A 26464-nucleotide genomic window follows, 5' to 3' on the forward strand; every position below is an offset into this window, starting at 1 on the left:
CACTAGTAATTAGTGGAATTAAGTGCAATACTGATAAAATTTGTATATTTGTTTTTGTGTGTGTGTGTGTGACTCGTATGTTGTAATAAACATTATATGTATAGTTTAGAAAAATGTGTTTTCAAAAAGCCAGCTGGGTCCATACAAATCCCATAACTAACTATACTAAATGATGTGAAAATGGCAATATTTATTTCAAGAGTAAATAAATAATGTGAAACTGGCAATATTTATTTCAGGAGTAAATAAATAATGATTTCATTTTATAAATTTGACGAAACAGAAACAACGTATCTTCATAAAAAATAACATCATTCTGGAAATTATACCATCAGTTATTAATATTCACATAACTGTCTAAATAATGTGACTAATAGCTACTTTAAAACATTTCACACTGTGCTACAAACTAATATGAACATGATTTTATTAACAGGTTAATATTCATGTATAGTCAGAGCAGTCAGTCTTAAAAACAAACAAAAACAGAAGTGAAAACAATTATTCAAGGAAATTTATCAATTTGTTATCACACATATCTAATTCCTTAACAACATTTAGATTATATTTAGAAACTTAATAAAGCTGTTTTAAGTGTAATTTTAACTGCTTTAAATCTCAATGAGTTATTTAATATTTTCACCTAAATTTCACTCATAATGTTTACATAGTGACACTTTTCTTTTAAACCAAATTCTTAACAAATGACATTCCAATTACAGAAATATACGTATATTACCATCATTACTTGCAGCACAATAATCAATACATTGCAAAACACATCATTTGACAATAGATATCATAAATTTTGAGGGTATAGGTACTGCAACAAACAGAAAAAATATACTTACAAACATAAAGCTTAGAAAAAACAAATAGTAACTTTTGTAACATAATATTTTTGCATTGGTAAAGATAATATAGTATCATTAGAATGAGATACATGAAGGTTAAATATTTGGTATTGCTGGTCTTTTTTGAGTTTTGTTATGAATGAATGGAATATCGGTGTGTTATTAGCAATGCTTGATAACCAAATACCTCAAGAAAATTCACAGGATTTTTAAGCATCAATTACTACTCTAGACCACAGCACTTTTGGAAATTAAAGTAGATACATTTACAAAAAAAGTTTAATTTTCTCAGCAATAGAAACTATAGTTAATACAACCTGTGACTAAGGTCGTATATATTAGAGAAATTAGATATTTCTAAGCAGATCTGTGAAAACACCAGATTTGGAGCTTGTATATCCAAATTGGCATTGAAAGAGACTTGATTATAAAAAATTCAAGAAATCAGCTTTTTAGTTCCGAGTAAATTTTGTGTACTTTTCTGGAAAACAATCATACTGAAGAAGAGATTACATTAGATTTTAATTTCTGTATAGGAATTAACAATATTTCAAATAGGTATGGTTAAGATTTGGTTTAAAATATATATATGGAGTTTTTCACATAATACATGTAAATGTCTGGAAAGACAGAAACATCAGAAAAAGAATAGAAATGTACACGTATTCCAAAACTTTATACTATGATTGTAAAATTTCAAATAATGCATTTATATTGTTAAAAAAGTACACAATGTCACTTTCATATTTTGTTTTATGAAAGGAATATACCATAAATATATTATTCAAGCTACATCACTTAGTTCATTATAACCTTATTTTTTTACTCCAATTTGATGAGGATTGCACTAAAATTTTAAGTTATTTAACCCCACCAACAGTTTGATGGTTTAATTCTGCGAGTTCATTTCAATGGTTATCACTAAATGACTAAAATATACTGTAAAGGTAGAGACTGAGGGAATTCTTTTAAAATTGCATCATTAAAACAAATGTTCATAAAAACAAATAAGGATGAAGTTTAATTTATTATCTATCAACATGCAAATGCAAATTATATTTCACTTCTGAATATGTATTTTCCCGATATATTCATGTTTCTCAGTTTATGAGAAATTATCATAAGGTTTTCTCTAGTTACATATAACATACAGAATGGAATATATTTTTTAACAGTGTATAAAACAGTTAAATGAAAAATATGACTTACGTTATAGTGTAAAATGGGACATATTAATGATTATAGGTACATGTTCCTATGAAATATAGTAATCGTTGCATTTTTATATCTCACTTTCCAAATACGCATAAAAACATGATGAGTTTATGTATACATAGATCTATATTGTTAAAAACTTTTACTGTCAAACATAAGTGCCATCAGCCTACATTCCTAGAAATTTAGTTGGCAATTGGCTTGATTTACTACACAAAAAATAGTGTGTACCTTTAATACGAGGTAGAAATGACACCATATGATTAAATGTTTAGATATTAAAGGTAACTTAGACTAACTTATTCTTGGATACTAAGGTAGCAATGAGACTAGGAATGATATACCAGGATCTTTATTCTCCGAACACTTCGACTGAAGAAGACTTGTAGTGAAAACACTGAGAGAGTAAAGATCCTGTTATAGCATTCTTAGTCTCATTGCTACCTTAGTATTCATTTGTCAATATGACTAATACTAACTTAATCTTCCAACATTCCATAGTGTCAAAGTGGATTGTTAATGATATGTTTAAATGTGTATGTGTAGGTTCTGCATCCCAAGTTAACAATTCATGTGTGTGATCAAATGTATTTTGCATAATCAACTTTTTACTTGATATTACTTGTAGTTGTGATAACTGTATATTTTTATTTTTCCTTCTTTAAGATTTGTCAGATTTATATTTCATCAAGTAGAGATATACAAAGTTATTCTGTCAATAACTGTTACTCGTGTCATAAATAATGATTCTTTAATAGTTTTTGTAAATTTTGTCTTTCAAATATATTAATGTATATATTATTGCTATATGTAATAACTTAAAAATATATTTTACAAAATCACAAGACTTTAACAAAATATTAAAACAGTAAATGGTAAACTCTTAAACAAAAAGTTTAATAAAAATCTGGAATTGTTTAAGGTATGGAAATGTTTCATTGAATATAGGTTTTACCATTTTATTTTTGTCATGAGGTTGCTTCATTCACTACATATTGCATTATTTATCTTTTTGGCTTGACTTAATATAAAATATTATGTGTGGGAATTGGAGCAAACAGGAATCTGACTCTAAAGGATAACAGTGGATACAACTAGAGTTGTAAGGGTTATTGCTTTAAATGTGAAAAAAGATGATGCTTTATGGTGACTTATCAATGGTGAAAGTGTGTCAACGTTACAAAGCTGGAACGTGGGATTGTTTTATGCTTTAACAGTGCATCTGGAAGAAGTGGGGAGAACATAACATAATATTTAGGGACAACAAAGGACCTACCTATTGGTTCATCTTGGCTGTCCCATCCTCTAAACTAAACTATAAAATAAATTAAAAAACAAATTGTAAGTCAAGCCATTATCATTCATATAGTTATCAAGCTTTTTCTTAAACTCGCTAAAATTTACTGCCTCCACAACATCCAAATGTAACCCATTCTAGAGGCCAACCACCTAGTTAGAAAATAAAACTGTCTTAGCTAAAGATGATTCCTACCTTATCAAAAGTTATATTTCTATCCCCTAGTTCTATTATTCTTCACATTAAGTATGAAATAAGATGATGCATCAACACTATCAATTCCTTCTACAATCTTAAACACCTTAATCAGATCCCTTATCACTCTTCTTTTTCCAAGGAAAAAAAAAACAATTTTAGAGATCTTAATCTCTCCTCATATGACAACCCCTCCATCCCAGGCACCATTCTAGTAACCATCCTCTAAACCCTTTCCAACAACTCAATATCCTTCACAGGATAAGGAGCGCACGACTGAACACAATACTCCAAATGTGGTCAAACCAGTGACTTATACAATGAAATTATAAATAAAAAAATATGGCTCACATATCCAGTCCTTAACCTTTGATGTACAAAGACATATTAGTGGCAAAAGAGAAAGTTTTACAAGAGAGAAATTTTACTACTTATGAGAGAGCAGTGCAAGTTTTTGCAGGGATGTAAAAACATTATAGTAACCAATAAACTTCAGATTTTGTATAAAGAGTTGTTGTTTTATTTAGATATCACATCAAAGCAAATTAATTATGTAGTATGTTGGGGTGAGTGGAATTAGTATGAGCAACCACAATCCAATGGAACTTGGAAATATCTCAAACTTTTGCTAGTTTTTTTAAGTTGAAAATTTCTGATATTAGATTGAGATAAGAAACTCATAGCTATCAAATAAAATTCATACACACAATAGTTTTCTTTTGAGTTTAACTATGCAAACTATAATAAAAAATATTTAGAGTGTAATAATTAAGAACTAATTCCATTCTTATAGTATCAGTTGATTGGGAATTAAGGATGTTGCTAGCAAACCAAAAGTTAATGTTATGTATATCACTCACAGTTGAGAATGTATAAGAGTAACATACTGAATACAGTTAACCCTAATGACATTTTCACACTTTATATTAAACAGATAAATCTTTTGTTTTTTGAAAACTAGTATTTTCATTAAAATAAAATAAACATCATTATAAAAGCAACTTACACATGAACAAATCTAAATTTTTGACTCAACACAGTTCATGTACTTTGTCAAATTTTATGATGTAACACACATATACATCCCACAGGACAGCAAAACAGATAAGTAATTATATTAGCATGAATTAGTGTGATTTTAAGGGTTCTGAAAAGCAACCCTGATTGAATTGATGCTTGCATAGGTTCCAGTCATAAAGCCAATCAAGCCAAACAAAGTAATCAGAGAATTCTTAATGATGATTAGAATCCACCTTATGGTACCTACAAGATATGGCAAAAAAAATAAAACAAAGAAAGAATGTCAATGAAAGTAAATGTCATGACTCAGAAAAAAATTCTCAGGTTAATACAAATTGCCAGAAACTATAGAGATATGTGCAAATGAAAAAATGCCTATTATGTTTATATTTCATGATTTAACATCATGAAAAAAAATCACATTGGAAAGAAAAAAATTCCTAATTTACACTGTTCTACATAATATAACTCTTTAAAAACATACATTTATTGGTATTTTAAGTCAATTTTTTAGGAAAAACACACTCAAGGCACCATTATTCCAACTTTCCAAAATTCTTAATAAATACATTATATTGCACTAATTTCTTACAAAGATATTTTGACATATTTAAAAATTAAAATGCATAAGCTAGGGTGAAACTTAATTTCTATATGTTTAATGAATCTGGTTTCAAGTTCAATATCTTATTATGTAACATGAATTCTATTTATATTTGTACTAAACAGACAAACTATAGCCAGCATACAGCATTGTATACAAGTTGTGATATACACACACATATGTTTCAGTGTGGGACTACACAACAATGGTGTACATTACCCTAATAAAATGATGACATATATAAATTGTTGAAGAATGATAAAACAATTCTGGTGGTTTCTCTAAAAAAATTACATATTAGAAATCAACATTTCTGGACTATGTCCATCAGTGTTTAATAAAATATGAGAATCAATTCAAACATACTTGAATTGAAATCATACAACAATTTTGATTTAACTGAACATATAAATTAAGATACATGTATTTGAGTCAAACCTAAGAGAAAAGTTTTATGTGCATGCTATGAATTTTACAATATAGTTTAATGCACATGACCAACAATATAGGCATAAAAGCTACATTATATTTAACTACACGGGTGAAGGTTACTAGAGGGTTATTTACATAATTCAGTTGGTACAGCCTCACCTAGAGTGCAGGTGGTTTAAAGTTTGACTTTGACGTAGGGAAATAAAAATAAACAAACTAGATTACTACAAGTAAAAAAATTTACATTTTTATATAAACCAGTGCATAAATGTATTATTTCTTGTTTCATTATGTTTATCAATACTGCTTTAACGTTAGCCTCATGGTACATAAAAGTAAAACTTTAGAGCAATGGAATAGGTTCACACAAAGACAGATTTGGTCAGGATATTATGGAATAATGCTAAATCTCTGAATAATAGTTAGAGAAATGAATGAAATAAAGAAACTGGACACAAAGTAAAATACAAAATGAACAATCTTGATTGTAATCACACTTTACAAGAACACAGTGTGTAGTGTACTTGCTTTTATGGAACAATGGACTGCTGTTTTTACTGGATCTTTTTTTTTGAATTTCTTGCTCTTCAAGATCATGTGTTCCAAATTGACTAAATCCAATGTTACTTACTTCTATGGAAATGTCATATTCACCCAGAGCAGCTAGTGCTACCCATGTGACTTGTCATTTTTATTTAACCCTTTACCTATTGGTAGGTCAAAGCATGCACGTCATGACCTTTTACAGAGTTACATTCAAAATTCTATTAAACTACTTTATTATCAATGTTTACCAATACATTTGGCATTAAAACATAGTTTGTGTATCAGATTTTAATACAAGTTTTAATTTCATATTTTGATAAGTACATACAGAAATAAACTTCCCATTCTAACATTTTCTGCTCACACCTCTAAGGTATTGTAACTTTCTGTGAAATTTTTCAATTATGCTATACATATCCCCAAGCTAAACTGTCAGCTTGTAGTGAGAAAGCTGTTTATTTTATGAGATATAAGCATTAAAGTAAAAGCGACATGCCATGCCTCCCACAGAGTATCCTGCTTTCAAAATTTGTCATAAATTCTCTCTGAAATTTGCTATTGTATTCCATCCATTCACATTACAATGACCAACACACTCTTTGACCTAGATCCATTTCTTCCCATTACAGTCTCATTGCCATAAGTATATGGACCGGTTTCTGTAGAAAAAAAATGGGTTGAGGATGCAAAACTTGTTCCTTCAGACTAGTTGATCCAAGTTAGCTGATGCCAACTCTTACTTTTGATCATTAGAATCCACCAATGTTTATATTATCTTTTTTTATGCACCTTCTTCCAGTTACAAGTTTAGTACTGCTTACAAAGTTTCACAACACAAGTGTTACTTTCCATCTTCCCTAACTACACTCACAGCCTATGTAGCATAAGAAAGGGAAATCACATGTAGCATATTACCAATTAGGGGAAGAGGATCTAATTGAAAATTACATCCTCTTTATGCAGGGTATATTCTTCATCCAATAAAGGTGATTAAGCAAAAGGTATTGTCAAAAGAACCTTCTACATGGTGCTAAAGTGCTGTATAAGTGGGCAGAATGTAAGGTTACTCAACTGTCCATTATACCTCAGGTGTTTGTCTGAGTGTGGGTGTGTAGTGTAGCTAGAGCAGCAAGTTGGGTTATACAATATGTGAGAAATACTTCTGTGAAATATTTATTAGATAAAAAGGTACAGGAAGAAGCATCCTTGACCTGCATCCCAAGGTGAACACAAGATCTATCCAGCTTGCTTAACCACCAGGAATGGGTTAGTTTGCAGTGTGGTAGGGTGGTCTTTACTACATTTTCAGGTAACACTCCAGATCTACTTCCACTCAAGGGGTGCATTAATTTGGTTTTATACCAGTGGGAATACACTGACCCAAAAAGAAACTCTCCACTTTGAATTCCACAGTGGCTTGATAATTGAAAATCAAAGGTTTTTCTTTTATTTCAACAGAAGAAAATGGTATGGAAGAATCTGCATGGGAGAAAATACCAGAATCATGCTTGGGTCAAACAGGAATCATCAAATCTGCATAAGGTCCCACTATGATAGACTGTGCAATGAGTTACTGTAACAAAAAACAACAGGCACTAGTCAGGTGTGAGGGTAGGATCACACCTAGTGCTGTCCCTGTTTGTTATTAATTTTTTAATTAAGATGTGGAAAGGAAAATATGGATATACTGCCAATACAGACTTATGGAAAGCTCCAATTCAACAACCAGCACTGGGCAGGATCAGACCAGTTGAACACTGTCTGTTATTTCCTAGTCACAATAGATTTTGGGAGATAGAAATTCCCTGTGAGACAATACTGGCCATGTGGTGGGTTACATCATCTCAATAATATAGGTATATAGAATGAATAAGGTTGTGAGACCAACATAAAAGATAAAAATTAATAACTCAATTTCTAAAAGCCTCTTTGAAAAGTGGTGAACGGCAGCTGAAGTGAGACATATGTTGGAGGTAGCTGAAACCACAACCTGGAGTAAGTAATATCACACAAAGGTGTCAGGATTCATCCACATTCCCACCTGCAAACTATCATCCAAGGTATGTTAACAGTCAGAGGCAAGAGAAGAAATGAGATGATGCACGTTTTGGGAGAAGAAATGAAAAAGGTATTCTACCCTGGAGTCGTCTGTCTGAATGGATCATGATAAAATGACTGTACAGATGAGACAGAAAATGATGGGAAGCTAAATGAGTAGCCATCTTTTCAAAGACATGCATACTGAGAGATCAGCATTTCTTAAACCATTCATGTACAAAGGGGTACTGTAAACTTCTTTCCCACTTACATTCATGTAGTCCACCTTTACTGATGTTGATTGGATAAAAACTGAATAACTCCACCATGGAACATCATTTTACCAGTTGTACAGGCAAAACTGGCTGAAAAGCTCTGCAATATGTCTATTTTAAGGTTGCTGATGCCAGAATTGAGTGACAACTAGCTTTGTTCACATCTAGTTTATCTCTATTAACCAGAATAAAGTAAATGTTGAGTGGCTCAAGGGGTCATTTCACTCAGAACTTCTAATATACCACAAAATCTACTAGTTTTCTTGCCACATCTGTATCAACCAGTAACTCTATCTTACCCTTATACTCCAATATGTTGTTGTATGTTGCGCTCTCCCAGGTTGTGGCCAGGACCAACTTAAGTTCCTTTAGTTTCTCTGAGCTGTAACAACAGGATTCACTGCATATTGTTGGTTCTGCTTCACATGCTGCAAAACAGATGCTTTGCTCTTCCGTTCCAGGATGATGTCCTGGCAGAAATATCAGTGGTATGGGAGGATTGGAATAGCTCTACCAATTCAATGTATACCATTATGATTGAATCACAATTCAGATGGTTACTTAACCATCTTAATGGTTACTTAAGATGGTTACTTAAGACATATGGATGGTTACTTAACCCTTGGCTGGACCTCATTCTGGTGTGATGTGGCTGTCTGGGTAGAATGGTCTGAAGTGAAATCACTGCAGCTGCTGCTACAAGCTTCATCATCTCTTGCAACTGGTTTTAAATTACCAATTCATATCACATCATAACAGAAACTGCCTCAGTACATGTGAAAAGATCCCTCACACTCAGGTGAAACTGTACCACCTCACTGGGTAACCCTTACACAAAACTCTCAACAAAAATATTGTCATGATCTGCTAAAGCCATTGCAAAGTAAGCCCTACTAGGTAAATGGTACAGATCATTTGCAAAAGTGGTCAAGGTTTCCATGGTTCTCTTCTTCCAAGCACTGAACTCAGTACAACGGATTGTCTTCCACCAAGCAGAACCTCTGGCACAACTTGGTAATGACTATCTAACATCCCACAATTGATCACGATCATCACCTTAGTGGCTCAATGCAGTTTAGGGTTGGAACATATAAACTCAAAACCACAGGCACTGTACAGCTTGTATTGGAGTGCATCAGTTTCAAGCACTAAAATGCTTAAAAAACTATCTAAATCATTCTTTGCTGTACCCTTGAATATCAGTGGAGTGATCTGCTTCACCCCTCTCTTTCATAACTTCCCAGTTATCACCTGATTTAGATATCCTTGACATCTCAAGCACAAGTGAGATAGGTGCTCTTAAGGATACCAGCATTCTGATGAATGTTCTATGGTGGCAGAATGACAAGGTGAACCTAGCAGCTCTTCCATCAGACTTGCACAACCCTAGGCTCCTCTGTGATCCATGGTTTGTTTTTGTATTATGCCTCCTAGCTCACCACTGCACCATAATTCACTATCTCATGTGTTGGTGAAATAGAACCTTTTAACAAACGTTGTTCCCCAAAGGCACCTCTAGTCTTAATGTGATGTTCTCATGTAACTTCAACCAGAGCTGAGGTTGGTATAATCTGGCTAGCATAAGACTGGGAGTCCTATACTGACCATCTCATTCAGTCTCAGAATCACCAGATGCCACACCACCACTCTAATACTCATGGGAAGAGAATGTACAGACATTTTGGATAAATCAACAGCTGGTCTTCCTGAGTCATCAGTTGTAAAGAGATAGATGTCATGAACCTTCATAGAATTGGCAAAAGTCCGACATCCAAGAAAGGATTCTCCAAGATATGACAACTCTCTCAGACAATCACCTCCCTCTGCCTCTTGGTCACAAGCCCTTCCAGTCATGTAAAATGCATTTGTCACTACGAAGCCTTTTAATGCACAAGAGTCTAAGTACAGACTAAAACAAAATTCTGAGGAAACAGCAAACTCCACAACACAATATCCTGTTGCCACATCACCAAAATATTCTCCTTCCTGTGGTTATTCAGTTAAAACAAAATTATCTTTAGAGAAATGATAGATCTAAAGAATAACAGATTCAATCAGGATATTTACCATGGAATAATGCAAAAAATCTCTAAAAAACTGAGTTGTGAGAATGAATGAAATAGACTTGACACAAAGTGAAACAGACAATGAACAACCATTATTGTAATCACACTTAAGATAAATACAATGTATATATATATATATTTGCTTTTATGGAACAGCAGAGTGTCACTTTATGGATCCTCTATTTAAACTAATTCATGATCATGCTCCAGGTTGACTAAACCTGATGTTCCTTACTTTGCAGCAGGAAATAAGGTACTTAACCTGAGCAACTAGTGCTAATCATGTGACTGGCTATTCTCGCTCAAACAAAGAATGAAATTAACTTAAGAGCATTCTTGATCATGCATTATTTGAAACCTGTATATATACAAAATAAAGAATAAATACTATTATACAAAAAGATATAAACAAATGATATATTCATATACCACAGCTTATTGTCTATTAATTTCATACCTTGTAACTTCAAATCATGAATCTTTTATGTTTTATTTCTTTGAATATTTTAAGTTATGGGGATAAACTACATGCACTTAAAAGTAAAATTAGAAAGTGTATTAATTGAACTAATTAGCATAAAAACCAGAATTGTTAGCCAATCAAGATTATAAACAAGGTTTATCAATGATAAGGAAGCAGTTTGTCATAAGAATTCAAATATTACCAAAAAAAACAACACAGGTCTCACATTGAATACATCATCACTTCTCAAAGCAAGAAGTATTGATCAAACACAGTTGAAATATAAGGTGCTGCTTTTATATTCTTACCAAAGCTAACAATAATTTAATAATCTACAATTAACAGACTTCCTTAAAAGTATCTGAAAGAAGCTCATTACATAAGAGAATCCTAAACACTTAGTTATGGCAAATTTTGAAATCACATAGTTTTTGATTTGGTATAGTCTCAATTACATAAAAAAAAAACAGTTATGGATGACAAATTAAAAATTTAGAGAGTTGATTTTATATGGTCTTGATTTAAAAACGAAAATAGTCTTATAAAGACATCATCATTTCTCTCGTATCAGCAACATATACTAATAAAATAGTTGAGAATAATTCATATATCTATTACTTTTTAACAACTCTCCCCAATATGTATAATTCTGTTAGTCAGGCATATCTGTAAGAAGAAAATGTCTGTTTTCTTTGTAATTGTCACAGATGTAAAAATTAAAATTACCTCTTTAAAATTAAGAGAAAATGTAACATAACAAAGTATGTAAATTAAATATAAGTAACAGAAAGTAAAATACATCACATAAATTCCAAAACACAAAACAAATGAAAAAAGAAGAGATTAAAAAAACGAAACAGACTTTCTTATGTGTAAAAGGCTAATGACAAAAGCTGATGAGGGTATGATTATTGCCATTGAGAAAAATCATGTACATATACTAACACTTGAAGGAAAGCTAAAAATATGAACAGAGAATTAAATCTGCAATGACAAGAACTAATTAAATGTGGCTAATTGTTATCTTAAATTTCATCAATTCATTCTAAAACTATATTGAATCTGACATTATGGCAAAATATTATTTAAAAGAACTTTTTAACAAGTTTTCAGGTATAACTATAAATGCACTTTCTTTATGATATATTGCACTTGTAAACCTGTCATTGCAGGCTGACTGACAATGTCACATTGGTATATATATATAATGTTTGTATGTGTATACCTCTTTCTATATATATACAATCACACACACACATAATGAGTGAAAATTAAATATTTTTATCACTCATATAGCTTTTCTTTCAATCCTTAAAAACTCATTGAGATTTACTCTTGAGGCATTTCACAAACAGTTTTGTTGCAACTGCAAAACTAAACAACTCTCATAGCTTGGTTTAACAATAAATTATAAACAGCACAAATGAAAATATAGTTCCATAACTCTTACTTAACAGATGAAAATGTGAGTGAATAAAAGAGCACAATTAGTGTAAAGTAGTTAAATCAACGAAGGTTATAAAAATTTATGTAGTAATATTGAAAATTCCTGAATTAAAAAAAAAAGACATATCAGACACATAAGAAACTTACCATCTGTAAAGTAGAAAAATTAAAACAAACACTGTAATTTATAATAACTTGTTTGAGAGAATTGAAAGATTAAGTGAGATGCTACTAATAGGTTCAACTGCAATGAATAAAATATATACATACTCATAGATGAATCCATGTATACTATAATCTCTAACATTGGTGGAATAACTAGTGCTAAACTGCTGCTGGCAAGGGCTCCAACCAGGGAAATAAAAAGATCTAGTTTGGGGATTGCTGCTGCCAAGCCAACTATTTTTAGAATAATAAATGTTTTTTATTATATTTTCATAAAACTGAAAAAAAAATTAAACCATTTTCAAATATATATATTTTAATTTTCTAATGTCCAGTGCTTTAACTTTTATATTATTTGAGCATAATTCTTACAACATTCCATATGTTATACTCACATCCAGATAATCTATTTGATTACACAGGTAAATAACAAAAATAACCATAATCTGTTTATACCAAATGAAACCAAATATTTGAAGTTCAATATATTTTCGTATAATTTCAAAGTTTATACTGAATGGCTAATAAAAATTGAACTCAATTGTTTATGTTGTTGATGTCTTCAACAATTATAAAAAATGAGGTCATAAACAAGTAAAAAAAATTTGATTACAAAAAAAGACAAAAAAAAATTAATAATATAAGTAAGATTTAACTTATGCTTCAAAGATTACCATTCTAACTAACTATTTTAATTTTTATGATACATTCACAGTTAAGAAAATAAGTGAATTGATCAACAAGCTTTTCTGTTGTATTTCTATGAAAAGAAAAGTGATTTTACAATATCACAAGACTGTCTATATTTCTTAGAAGAGTTTTGTTAAAGACTACAAGATATCTTGTATTTTCAAGCTTCTTTATAAAACAAGCAGAAAGTACACCAATGTAATGAGAAAGAACACAAGTAAAACAATAGTAGGAATGGTAGTTCAAGTTCTATATTTTTTGTAAAGCTGTTCTTTCATTGGGAAGGTTCTATTAAATTACTTGATGAAAATAATTCGAAGTCCAGTACATGTGATGATAACAAATTAGCTTATTTCTTCCTTAACATTTATACAAGCTGCCTTCACTTGTAAACTGTTGTAACATGTACTTTGCAAGTTTACAAATTACATTTCAAAGAGAAAGATCATTATACCTGATCCTTGCTCTTTTGCAAAGCTTCTTCATTATTACATCATAATGACAGAGTTGATGAAGTAGTATGGAGAAATGTGGTAAAAAGAAGAGAATGAATCTCTCCAAAAAAACCCTTCAAGAGCTTGATGAAGAGCCTGAGAAATATAATGAAATGACGAGAGGTAACACAGGAGGATGGTAAGAAAGAGACAAAGATGTGAAAATTGGGCACTAGAAAGGGAAGTAGAAGTTAAGGGGTTCAACCCCAGGCAGATAAGAGAGATTCCAGTGAATGGAAATCAAGGAATAGAAATGATGAATGGCTGTAAGCCAAGATAAAAAAGTCAAGTAAATGAGAAGCACAAGAGATGTTAGTACGAGGTGCAGTTGTTTGAGAAACAAGTCTCCATGGATCCTAATATCTTGAATATGGGTTTGGTGTGGTAAAGCAAAGGAGGAATTGAAAGACACATGGGAAAGAGAAAAAAAAGTACATACCTACAAATTCATATCAAGGAAGGTATTAGAATGATGAGGATTTTCCTCCACAGATGAAGCTGTGCCTAGAACATTTTCTGGTGGGGGAAATAACTGGTCAAACTCATCATCCTGGTCATGTTCAAACTGGAGTAGAAGTATCATCAACCAATTGGACAGGAGGAGAAACCCATTGTATATGACAGAGCTCACAGCTCACTGAAAAATGGCTCCAAAGACAATGAGCCTTCAGTAGCTACATGTCCCATGTTAGTATCATCATCATTACAAGATGAAGTTGAAGTTACTGACACTTGAGAATTCATAATGGTAGGTACCAAAGTAATGCTTCATTACCCGTTCAAGCCGTCCCCAAGGATTATTAGTCTCAAAGTGGGTTCCTCGTCATCGAATAAGTACCAAAGTATTTTTTTTTCTAAGTGAAATTAAAGAAACCATACTGGTTGTGTGAAACACAAACACTAAACCAGTTAAAGTTGAACAAAAACTGACTATAGTTAAGTATTGAAAATCTGATATAATTGATTAAAAATTTAAAAACAAGTCCATTTTGGATAATGCTGAGGAAAGACTGAATTTAATTTAACTTCAAGTTATTAAATAGAGCTACTGCACAAGGTGGTTGTGTCACCCTTCTATTGGTGGAGGGTTATCATCACACGATGATCACATCATGCACTGTCCCAATTCACATTAAACACTTTTTTTTAGGTGGGAGGTAGTTTGAGGCTAATGGGATGCAAATCTCACAGGCAGATGCACACTGGTATCAAGTTATTCTGTGTGCAGAAGTGAGGTACTGCCTTGGAAATTTAAGGTGTGTAACACTTTATGATTTATGATAAGTTGTCAGAAACTTTGAACTAATTTCATAGTCCTGAGTTTCCTCTTGAAAGGTGAAATTCAATTAATTATACACATTTTCATTACTGTAATAGTACTGTTGTTGGAAGATGCTAATTAGTCTGTTTTCAGTTACACAAATTACATTTCTGTACTGGACTTTGGAATTGTGAAAATTTGAAAAATATCTGTTTATAAAGAATATCTCCACAACATGTATAGCTTAACAGTTTATCCTGAATAAATATGGTTATAACTAGAAATATACTTTTCACATTTCTATATATTATGAACTCTTTTTGTCAAAAAACTTCAGTAGATTGTATGTGAATAAAATGTTATATACAGTGTCATCTAGTCCAGGATATGTTCCCATAATACAGTCATTCTACTTCTTTAGAAGTGCTATATCAATGCATTACACAAGAATAAGCCCAAGAATGAAAGTATAGTAAACATATTTATTATGATATAATGGAGTCATAATAAACACACAAAAGTAAAGATAAGATATATTCTGTTCGTGTGAGACATGTCTATACTGTTCCTGAGAGCTTGGTGCAAAGGAATTTTATTAAATTTCTTAAATTGTTTATAAGTTAACAGTTTAATGGCTGCACCTATGATTAATCATGTAATACATTTTTCCTCAAATTTTAAAGAAAAGTAACTAATTATATTGGTTTTAACCCTATATAGTTGTATAAACTACCAAATTTATCAAAAAAATAAATCAATTCTGATTTATTTCTATGAAAAACAAATAAATAAATATACATACTTTTTAAGCACTACTTTACTAAAACAAAGCTTTTAATTAATTGATGCCACTTGAAGATGACAAAGTACACAAATTTGAATGTTTGGCAAATTTACAGCTAAAGGATGAAACTTATATAAGCACACACATAAGAAGAAAAAGATCTTACATGTTATAGTTACAAGACCAATTCGCAAAACATACTCCAGCATTTGTTCTTGTTTTGATGACAGCCTCTCAGATAATTTCCCCTTTTTCTGAATATAAGGCCAAATAAATTGCATAGGCACGTAGAACTGCAGTGCATAAGAAAGGAAGATGGCAATTGAAAACATTATGCGCACCACATCATACAACCTGTAGAAGATATAAAAACCAACATACAGTAAGCAACCAAAACTAAGATCACATTATAAACTTATTAGCATGCATAAAATTTATATGGAACAAAACTTGTATAAATATGTGTGTGTATCGACCTAAGTGTAGACTAGTGAGAAGCTTATGGGGGAGGGGAGTCTAACTTTCTTTACTCATGTGATAAAATTACTAAATTAACAAAATATCAAAATGAAATTCTGTCAGTGCACTTATGATTCACATTACATTAACAACTATCTGAATACCATTAAAAAGTATGTTACCTCAAATAAAACAACACCTGAAGATAAAAAACAAGGCATTTATATCATGCCAATACTGTGAGAAAGGTTACACAGGAAATACTGACAAAAGTTTCTGAAGACTAAATAGAAAAATAAAGACATTAAATATAGAAATTCAAACAATGCAATTTTTCTTCCTACGAGAGATTCCACCCATCAAACTGATTGGAAATCCACAAGAATTTTACCTAAAATAAATAACTACATAAAAAAGAAAAATCATTGTAAGTTCCTTGATCAAAAGCCTGCATAATTTCAACATCTCCCAAAGTCATTTTCAGCTAAACAGCTTCCTGTCCTGAAGGGAATTTGAAATTCCAGGATCATATAGACATTGATGACCAATTTCCTGGCCAGAAGATAACATGAAACTGAAAAAGACACGCAAAAATTTCTCTAATAACAAGATTTCTGACAATTTGTTCCATTTACTGCAATTTTTCACTAACTATTCTACCATTTAAATCATATGACCATGCTATGCACATTATCATGCTAATCTGTGAAAGTTGTTGGAATTGCAAGGATACAATAGCTTACATCAGTACAGTAGCATACTACATACACACATTATAGGATTTATTTGGGAGGGCTATGTCTCCAAAATAAATATTTGCGAGTCAATTGTTCCTTACTAGCTATTTTGTGAGCCTTCTCACATCTAATGATATATGGTGTAGGTCTTCTGATCAATCTCAAAGTTATTAATGAGTGCAGATTTGAAGAGGGTGCTGGTTATGATAAGAGTGGTGTCGTGCTCCTATTTGTGTAAGGCCTAGAAAGTATTCCATCTTTCCAGTTCTGACCTAAGCAAAGATTCTAGATTTTGTCTACTGATAATGCCAAAATTGTGACTGTTCATCAAAAAAGCATAGACTGGATATTAAAACACTTGTCTTCCAAGCCTATCCACAAATACAATCTAACAATTTTCTACTAAGAAAATCTAAGGCCACCAAATGCTTGTGAGAAATTGATGGTAAGGATGATAGAACATCCTTGCAAAATATAAAGGATTAAGTGTGTATCATTTGATTGATTCTTTCTTCAACAACAGTCAAGATTCAACCACTTTCACCTGTATCATAAAAGCAGACATTACAAAAACTATCATCATAACTGATAAGTTCAAAAAACATGCATCTCAGATGCAAGGAGAAAAAAATAGCTTCAATTGTGCTACAAACATAAACTGTGGACAATAAATGACTGGAAGCATGTGATGTGGCCCGATGGGTCACCTTTCAGATTTTTCTGTTCTAAGAGTAAACTTAAAACATCGAAAACACTCAAATGGGGAACTTGACTGTTGTATTGTTCTGAGAATTCAAATGCTGAGAATAGTGTAATGGTACAAAGAATATTTTACTATTATGGATTAGGTCTTTTGATTTCTTTAGAAGGGAGAATAGCAGTAACAATTTATATAAATATTGTTGTTGATTGTGTCCATCCCACAATGCTACATTTCTATTTTGATGGATAAAGCCTCTTCTAAGTCAAAGATGCAACAATCATTTGATTCAAAAAGCATGCCAGCTATATCAGTCATCATCCTGGGCCATCACAGCCAATAGATCTCAATTCAAGTGAGCAGCTTTGGGATAACCTTAAATGTTACATTTACCACTGTAATCTTTTACTGAAATTTAAGGACCAAACCCAGACAATATTCCTTACCAAACTGGTTAAAATTGAACAAGAAACCTTCTGACATCTTGTGAAGTCTATAAGAGATGAAAAGTGATCTTACCAAATATTAGGTGGGGACCTCATACAATGGTCAGTCATAATGCACGTACATGATTGTCATAATCCTTAGAGAGAATAGATGTCAATTATTTCACTCTTGACTCAGTGATATTATCTTAAAAGTGCAGATTTGAAGCTTTTGTGGCCAGTAACAAAAATGCCCCCCCCCCAAAAAAAGAGGTCATATAATTGGAAAATTTCCTTGTTAAACTAGCAGTTCTTTATCTAAGAATTTGGTTAGAGGTTAAGCCCTTTATCATGTTGTTTATTATAAGAATATATTAATCCATACAATCTTAGTATACTTTGGTATATTATAAGAATATACTAATCCATACAATTTTAGTATACTTTAGTACATTTAGTTTTATTATACTAAATTGAGATTTTCTAATGGAGGATGTTATGCAAAAAAAAAAAGGGAAAAGCAGAATTATGCTATGTGTCTACAGTAAGTTGTACACATATTGTGACAATGGTATTCCATAATGTGCATACTTGTCTAAAAACCCTCAAGTTTTATTTTCTATCTTTCCAGTTGTGACCTAAGCCAAAATTCACGATTTTGTCAACAGATAATGGCAAAATTGTGACTATTCAGCAAAAAAGCAAAGAACAATATGTGATGTATCGAAAGTTTTTTTTTTCCCACAATGTCAGTTCTGACAAAACTGTTATGTATAGGCCCAACTGATAGCAAAAGTAGTCCAAGGACAAAAGATACTAGTCAACTCAGCAAGTAAAGGATCAGTATCTGATTCACTGGACTCAAACACCTACATACATTGGAAAACGTTTTCTTTCCACAGTTGGAAGCTGGTAGTTTAATTGGTACATATTTCTTCCAAAAAGATAGGATACCCACATCAATTTACACTTTGTGTTTGCCCTATTGGATTGTCTATTTGGGATCATTAACCTGGCTAGCATACTTTCCAGAAATGAAACTGTTGAATTGTTATCAGTATGGTTTTATACAAGATATGATTGTCAATGCATAGACAAATGCAAAAGATACTGGTAATAGAGCACTAAGGTTGACAGAGGTCATGTAGCAGTAGTATAAAACTGAAGGTATGTAGACCACTGTGTACTTCACAAGATGTTTCTATCTTTTTGGGTTTCAAGGTTTTTATGTGATAACCCTATAAGGTCCATAGAGTCTTTCTCAGGTGTCAAATGAACACCTGCAAGTCAAATTTTAAAATTTAAGTAACAATAATAACTAGCTCTATTTCATCAATATTCTAGAATTGATATTTTGTAATTTTATAGCATTTATTTAGTATCCCTTGGAAAGAAAAATTAAAATATGTTCATTTTCACACAGCTTTTGAAATGTTTTGCTTGTAAGCAATTCAGTTATCAATTTTTAGAATTTTCTATCCACCCCAAAGCATACATTTGTATTTGATAAAAAAAACTATGACCCCTTGAGAATATAATTATTCATGTCTTGCTTTTCACATTATTTTCCCTCTCTATTTGAGATTTTACTCTTACAGTTCTTTGTTCTCACCCTTTTATGATGTCAAGCAGGAAGAATAAAACCACTGAATAGAGAATATTATAAGTTAGTTAAGTCAATGTAGAGCAAATAAAGTGATGTGAATAGTATTTTATGGTTTTGCAGTAAAGTGACTAGATGGAGCTAGTGCAGTGAGGAACAATGGAATATAATGAGAAATTTAAAAGACTTAGAAACAAACCACAGATGTGGGAATTATTTTATAGTTCTAGTAAAGATTATTTTCATTCCTGAAATCGTTTTCATGCTAAATTATACCTGTTTATTAGCTACAAAGATTTTCTTCAATGACGAAATGTCAGGTAAGCTCAGTTAGGTTTAGTTAGTACAGTATAGATTATGGTAAAAAAACATTCTGATGGCTCACACCCTTATCTATTGAATATTATTCTTAGATTTATCATATTCAAACAATGCACATATATAAAAGAGCTTATTATTCACTGAGAGGAAGCTAAGTTTATTAGATATAAATTTATCTCAATCAAGAACACTGTTAGCAGAACATATTGTTATCGAGCCAGACAAAGGCAATAGTAGTGCTATTTACACTGTGATTTTGTATTATTTATAGTTCGAAGTAGTGACTACTAGAATCAGCAACATAAAGTATCAAAAGAAATATGTTAATGAACATCACTTGAAACTGAGTTAATATATAAAACAGAACTTTCTGACCAACAATGAAAAAATTAAAATTCTACAACAAAAGGATGCATTTCAAATGTTTTTTTTTTTTCAAAACAGTAACATTTGATCAAGCCGCCATTCAAATTGCATGGCCACAAACGGTAATTTCTCCATTTCAAATCACCCTTTGCCATTCAGATGCATAGGATGTTTGCTTCTTCAAAACATGCCAGAAATCAACATCATGTCGGGAAGTTCTCTTTAATTTGTTGCAGACAATGTTGAACATAATGATGCAACCACAAACGGGCATGATATTTTCATGGCTTGGGGAATATTGCCGTCACAACTCCAAGGAAATCTGAGCCAAATTCCATGCAAACCTATAAAGAATGAAGAACTCGTCTCCACTGGGCAGAAAGGTGTTTACTACCACAATTCCAAGAGGAATGGTCTTTCCTCTGTGATCATCAATGAGTTCCCTGAAGTTCATGCCTCTGATGAAGTTGCATCACTTGATACTTTGTGGAAGATTTCATGGCCCTTAAAATCTCCAAGACCTGGCTGATCAGGTATTATGCAAACAGTGCAAAATGATGTAAAGTTTAGTGTAAGTAGTGTTGTGATATCACTTACTTAGTTCTGTATCCTTAAAACTTCTGTATCAAAAATAGCACTTTGTTTATAGAGCATTTTTGTTTTATTAGTCAAGAGTTAACTGAAAGATTTGAGGTAAAGTGGTCTATGTCCATATCATAAATATCATGTATTATATGGGTGGTTGGAGGGGGAAGGCCCTCAGTTGGCTGTAATATTAAATGTATTTACTTTTAAGGACTCTCATCCAATCCAAACCAATCTGTGGCAGTAATCTAGGTTTGAGTTTTTTCAAGCTCAAAGAAATTTGGGGCCTGAAAGACAACCCAGGATGGTCAGAAGCTTTTGTTTCTCTTCACCCTGCATGGTGAAAAGGTTTAAGCCAATCAAATACAGAAAAAGTCACTGGGCTTAATTTTGTTTAAACGAGGTGTTGTAAGACATAAAATATGCTGGCCCAAAGTTGCTACGAAAGCTGTGATGAGACCGTCAAATGGTAGCCGTGGTAGAAGCACGTTGTTGTTTATCCACGTGGTGATGACATCAGTGTATGAGGAGTGGGGTAAAGAGATGTAGACTGAGTGAGTGAGATCCTGTTTGAATAGTTTCCAAAAAGACTATTTGATTAAAGAAATGAAAACTTGGTAAAGTTAAAGTGATATAATAGTTTTCAGGGAGCTGGGATAAAATTATCCGAAACCCTTGAATAATTTGATGAAGGGAGAAACCAGAGTACCCAGAGAAAACCTGCTTTCACAGATCAGGTGCCAAATAATCTACCTGACCCATGCCCGAGATATGAAGCTGAAAAGAAAAAGAAGTTTTTGACATATATTTTTAAGCACTGTACTACTTTATGTTGACTAGTGATTTTATGTAATTGAGGGGTGATATATACACTTGACATAAAATAGGTATGGCTGCTAGTGTCTGGAAGGTTCTAGTCTGACTATTGCGAATGCTTGCTTTGTTGTAATATTTTTCAGCAAGTTTGTGAATTTGGTCTTTTATTAGTGGTAAGTTGGTGAGATTGCAGATGTACTCATGAGGGGTGTATATTGATAGTCTGAATGATGTTTAAATAGCTATGTGTTGTTGTGACATATCTTGTTGTATATATTGTCAGATATGTTGCAAGTGACAGAAAATCCATATTCATATAGGGGTCTTATGAACACTTTATGTATTTTTAAGATAGAAAGGCTGTTACATCCTTTCTTCATGTCTCTGATATGACTTAAGTATGCTAATCTTTTAGTTGTGTTTTTGAGAATGTTATTAAAGTGTGTGTTCCAGCTCATGTGCAAGTTTAGTCATTCTTAAGAATATGGTCATTTTCTTAAGTGCGATGGGGGTGTTATATATTTTGAGTTTAATTTTTCTATGTTTTTTGTTGTTTTTTCCTGTACTTCTGTGAAAAACTTTGGTTTGTGTCTTTATGGGCTTAAAAACTACTCTCCATTTGTTGCACCAGTAAATAATAATGTTTAGCATTTCTTGAACTCTGGCTGATGCAACAAGTGGATTGCGTGATGCACTCCAGACCGCAATATCATCTGCATATTATGAAGCTAAACTGTAAGCTAGTTCTGGGAATGGTATGCCATTTACAAATAAATATACAGCAGTAGACTGTTGTGGTACTCCTGCTTTTAGCAAAAATGAATTGGATATGGCATTATTCACTTTAACTTTGGCAGTTATGTTTGAGAGATTGTTTGTTTGTAACTATGCACAAAGCTACACAAGGGCTATCTGTGCTCTGCCCAGGTTTCTAGCGTTGTAAGTCTGAAAACATACCGCTGTGCCACTGGGGGGGGGGGGTGTTTGAGAGAAAGCTAAATAACTATTTAATGATGGGAGCAGATACATTATATTTAAACAGTTTGTCTTTGTTTTCTACTGGCATTTTGAGTATTGTTAAGATTATTATTTTCTAGAAAGTGCAGAAATCATTTTTTCCATGAGTTTGCCTAATGTGTTAAGAAGGCTTATAGGTCTATAACTATTAGGTAAATTAAGGTTTGTGTCTTTTTTTTTAGGGAGTAAAATTTTAAGGAGTCATAATTATTGCAGATTTCCAAGTTGATGGGTAGTGACCAGATAATAGAGATAAACTGTACAGGTGATCTAATATCTAATGTCTTATGAAGTTACTGATGCTGTATTCCCTGGGGGTGGCGTGTTTGAGTATTTTTAGCATGATTTTAAGTTCTGTTAAAGAAATGGGGTGGATATTATAGTGGTGCTGGTTTTGACAGTTTAGTATATTGACTGGAAATGACAGTATGTATATCGAGTTATTTGTGATAACATGATTAATGGTGAAATTGTAATGTTGTCTGTCAAAGGAAGGTTGATTAGGTGTGTTGAATGAGTTTGTGTAATATTGTGCAAAGAGTTTGGCTTTTTCATCATCTGTGTGCGCCATTGTATTGTTGTAACTAACGTTGGCTGATAAATCATTTGTACTGTTGGTGCATACATTTTTAAACTTGCATCAGAAAAGCACGGGGTTAGATTTTGCTTTGCCAATTGATGTGCAAAATGTGTTCAAATTGTTCCGTTGTTGAATTTTGACGAGGACTCACATTACCTCTAACGTTCTTTAATAAACATGGTTTAAAATGACTTTAAATATAAAGATATATATTTTCTCAACCCTGATCAAGAATTAAAGAAGTCCTCTCATGCAATGGATAGGTTTCAATCCATCCTACAAATGTGAAACTGATTTTGAATTTTCTTTTATTATTGCAGTGTTTGTTGTTATTGTTGTTGCTGCTGCTGTCACCATTTCTATGACTGTTGCTAATGCTGTTGCTTTTGTTAATTTTGTCATTGGTTATCATTATTTTAAAATAATATACAGTATCATAACTCATTTCAATGTATGTGATGTAAATGGTTAAATATCACGGGAAATACTTTTTAAAATTAACATAAAAACATGTTTACAAATGAAAATTTGTGGCTGCATTGTTTATTTTTTAATCAAATTTATTCATTTGACCATATCTGTAAATTTATATGCAAGATAAACAATGACTTACATGTTGTTATCTTCTATATTAATTTCATATTTTATGTGTAAATTTTGTCATATTTGGGAATGTGTTTCTTGGAAACCAGAGTAATAATAAATGTTTTGAGCATCTAACTGCTGATTGTCTAACTGCTATTTCCATCCTTAAGTTTAATTTTTAAGAAATATTCCTATCACTTTCCAACTTATTTCTAGGAAATGTTTTCAAATTTAATTCAATATATTTTTGAGTAGCATTTTAAAGTCTGTTACAGTTTTTCTCATAGAAATGATTAAAATTGAAGAAATCAACTGATTTACAAAATCCCACTGCCATGGCAAATTCATGAAAAATACACATAATCCTGGTCAAAATAACTGATTGTCATGAAGACAATAAATGTTCTCAGGATGGAATATACTTTACCCGCTAAAAAGGTGTGTTAACTGCATCTGAAATGTCTTGTGAGTTTGGATGGTATACAATTGTCACATTATCATAAAAAATTTTTCCCAGCACTGTCTTTTGTAGACTGATATATCCTGAAAAAAAATCTATATATGGGCACAGGGAGTGGTCTGGTACAATATGGGACCACCCTGTAAATCTGCCATTGGTATGATAGCACTTTATAGCACTTTTTACTTGTGTGTGTGAGTTTGAATCATTCAGTTAAGTAGCTGAGCATGCAAGATGGGCCATGTTCAAAGTATAGCCATATAATAATTTTGTTACAATATAAATAAGTTTATAAAAATATAAAATTAGCTTACATTTAAAAATTGTAGAATGTTCAAATATAGGTTACTTTCATCATTCCAAACATACCTATTTCAAGTTCAGTAAAATTTTAATACTTACGGTTTTACAGGAAGAGACAGTGTTATACTTCCTTCAACAGAACTGCCAAATTTCAAGAAACCAAAGAATCCCATAGCAGTATAGACAGATGCAACAATAACCATCCCAGTGTTTAAGACTCCTGTCCAACCTCCAAATGCTTTGGGTGTTTTCATTTCGTTTTCTATCGGAAGGACCTACAATATAAATCACCCATGAAGATTTTACATACTGCATACCCCCAAAAAATATAACTTAGTTGATTTTAGTTAGTCAAACAAAGCTGTTTTAGAGACACTTCAGAAAGCAACCATGTAATGAAAAATAAAATCTGATACACATTTATTACAAATTTCCAAACTAGATTATTTATCAAGTTTCCCCTGCCTTAATGTTGCTGCTTCATCATTCGTTTCCTTTGGTTTGTAGCTTTTTAAACCCAGGTAAAACAATGCTGATTTTGTCCTGTTGCACACATTTAATATAGCAACAGTAAAGAAAATGTAACGCCAAACCAAAGAAAGCCACCAATCACTGAAACTGTAAATTTATTTTCTCTGATCTTCTTCAAAATTGTGCAAACTTATAATAATCTTGTCTGCTACCTGGCTTATCCAGTGGCCCTGAATATAGAATGTCAGAGTTGTAGAATTAATGAGCAGAATGCCTAACAATCACTGATAAGAAACTACTAATGTCAACAACAGTCATAGGAAAAATAATCAACCATATATATATATATATATATACAAGACTGTATGATATCCAAAATAATGAATGTGTGGTATCCCAAAATCCTTTGATTACCTATGTCCACAACAATTCCCTTATATTTGTTCAATAAAGTACCAACTCATACCAGCTTGTATACCACTCCTCAAAGTGGGTGTGACCTTCACACATTTGACTTATAAGAATGTTGTAACTAAATGTAACACTCTCAGTCCTTAAAATGAAGCATTACATGATAACTAACAGGCCATTGCTTAGATTAATCACTTCATTTAACTAGAAGGGTTAAAAATCTGGTCTTACACAGCTATTGTCAGGATTGGGAACACTTGGTTAACTCAGTTTCTGATTGATCACAGGTTTAGCTTATAATGTAGGTTTAAATATTGTAAATGAAAACAGTTATAACCAAAATATACTCTGTGAGAAGTTTCTGGATGCTGAGCATTCATTAATATAAGAGGGAATCCTCAATAGCCACAGCACTTGAAATTATGTTAGGCAGAATAAGAGTAAATGAATCTATGAGACCTTTTTTTTCTTTTTTATTATTAGCTAAACGTTTTGTGTGCCAACAATACCAAGTATGGGGTGCTCATATACCCGATTCGATTTTATTACTCACCAGGATCTCTACCAGCCTACCCTTAAATTGAAATTCTTTTAGGCAGGATTAGAGTAAATTAATCAATGAAACCTTGGGCATGGTCAAATACATCAATTGAAAGGGTTTGGCCTCCTCAGTCTAAAACTGTAATTAGATCTTAAATTGGTCAAGAGATGATGGAGCTATGAGCTAAAAGTTTGTACTTGAAAAAACAACAACAACTCAGAGCCATTCTAGGAGCCAAAA

The 26464-nt window shown here is 32.1% G+C and overlaps 1 protein-coding gene across 7 annotated transcripts in view; it reads right to left on the reverse strand.

Moving 5' to 3' along the window:
* Window positions 1-2895: 2895 nt before the first annotated feature.
* LOC106461888 (proton-coupled amino acid transporter 1-like) overlaps window positions 2896-26464 on the reverse strand; it is a 61832-nt gene continuing 38263 nt past the window's right edge. For all 7 annotated transcript variants that reach the window (XM_013921754.2, XM_013921753.2, XM_022388974.1 and 4 more), the window contains 4 exons: window positions 24901-25076; window positions 16011-16198; window positions 12721-12849; window positions 2896-4824 (listed from right to left, as the gene is read on the reverse strand). In XM_013921754.2, coding sequence (XP_013777208.1) covers window positions 4700-4824; window positions 12721-12849; window positions 16011-16198; window positions 24901-25076 — 618 coding nt within the window. In that variant the 3' untranslated portion in view covers window positions 2896-4699. The remainder of the gene's footprint in view (window positions 4825-12720; window positions 12850-16010; window positions 16199-24900; window positions 25077-26464) is intronic.

This window comes from Limulus polyphemus, unplaced genomic scaffold, assembly GCF_000517525.1.
Source record: "Limulus polyphemus unplaced genomic scaffold, Limulus_polyphemus-2.1.2 Scaffold1053, whole genome shotgun sequence".
In the NCBI taxonomy this organism is placed as follows: domain Eukaryota; kingdom Metazoa; phylum Arthropoda; class Merostomata; order Xiphosura; family Limulidae; genus Limulus; species Limulus polyphemus.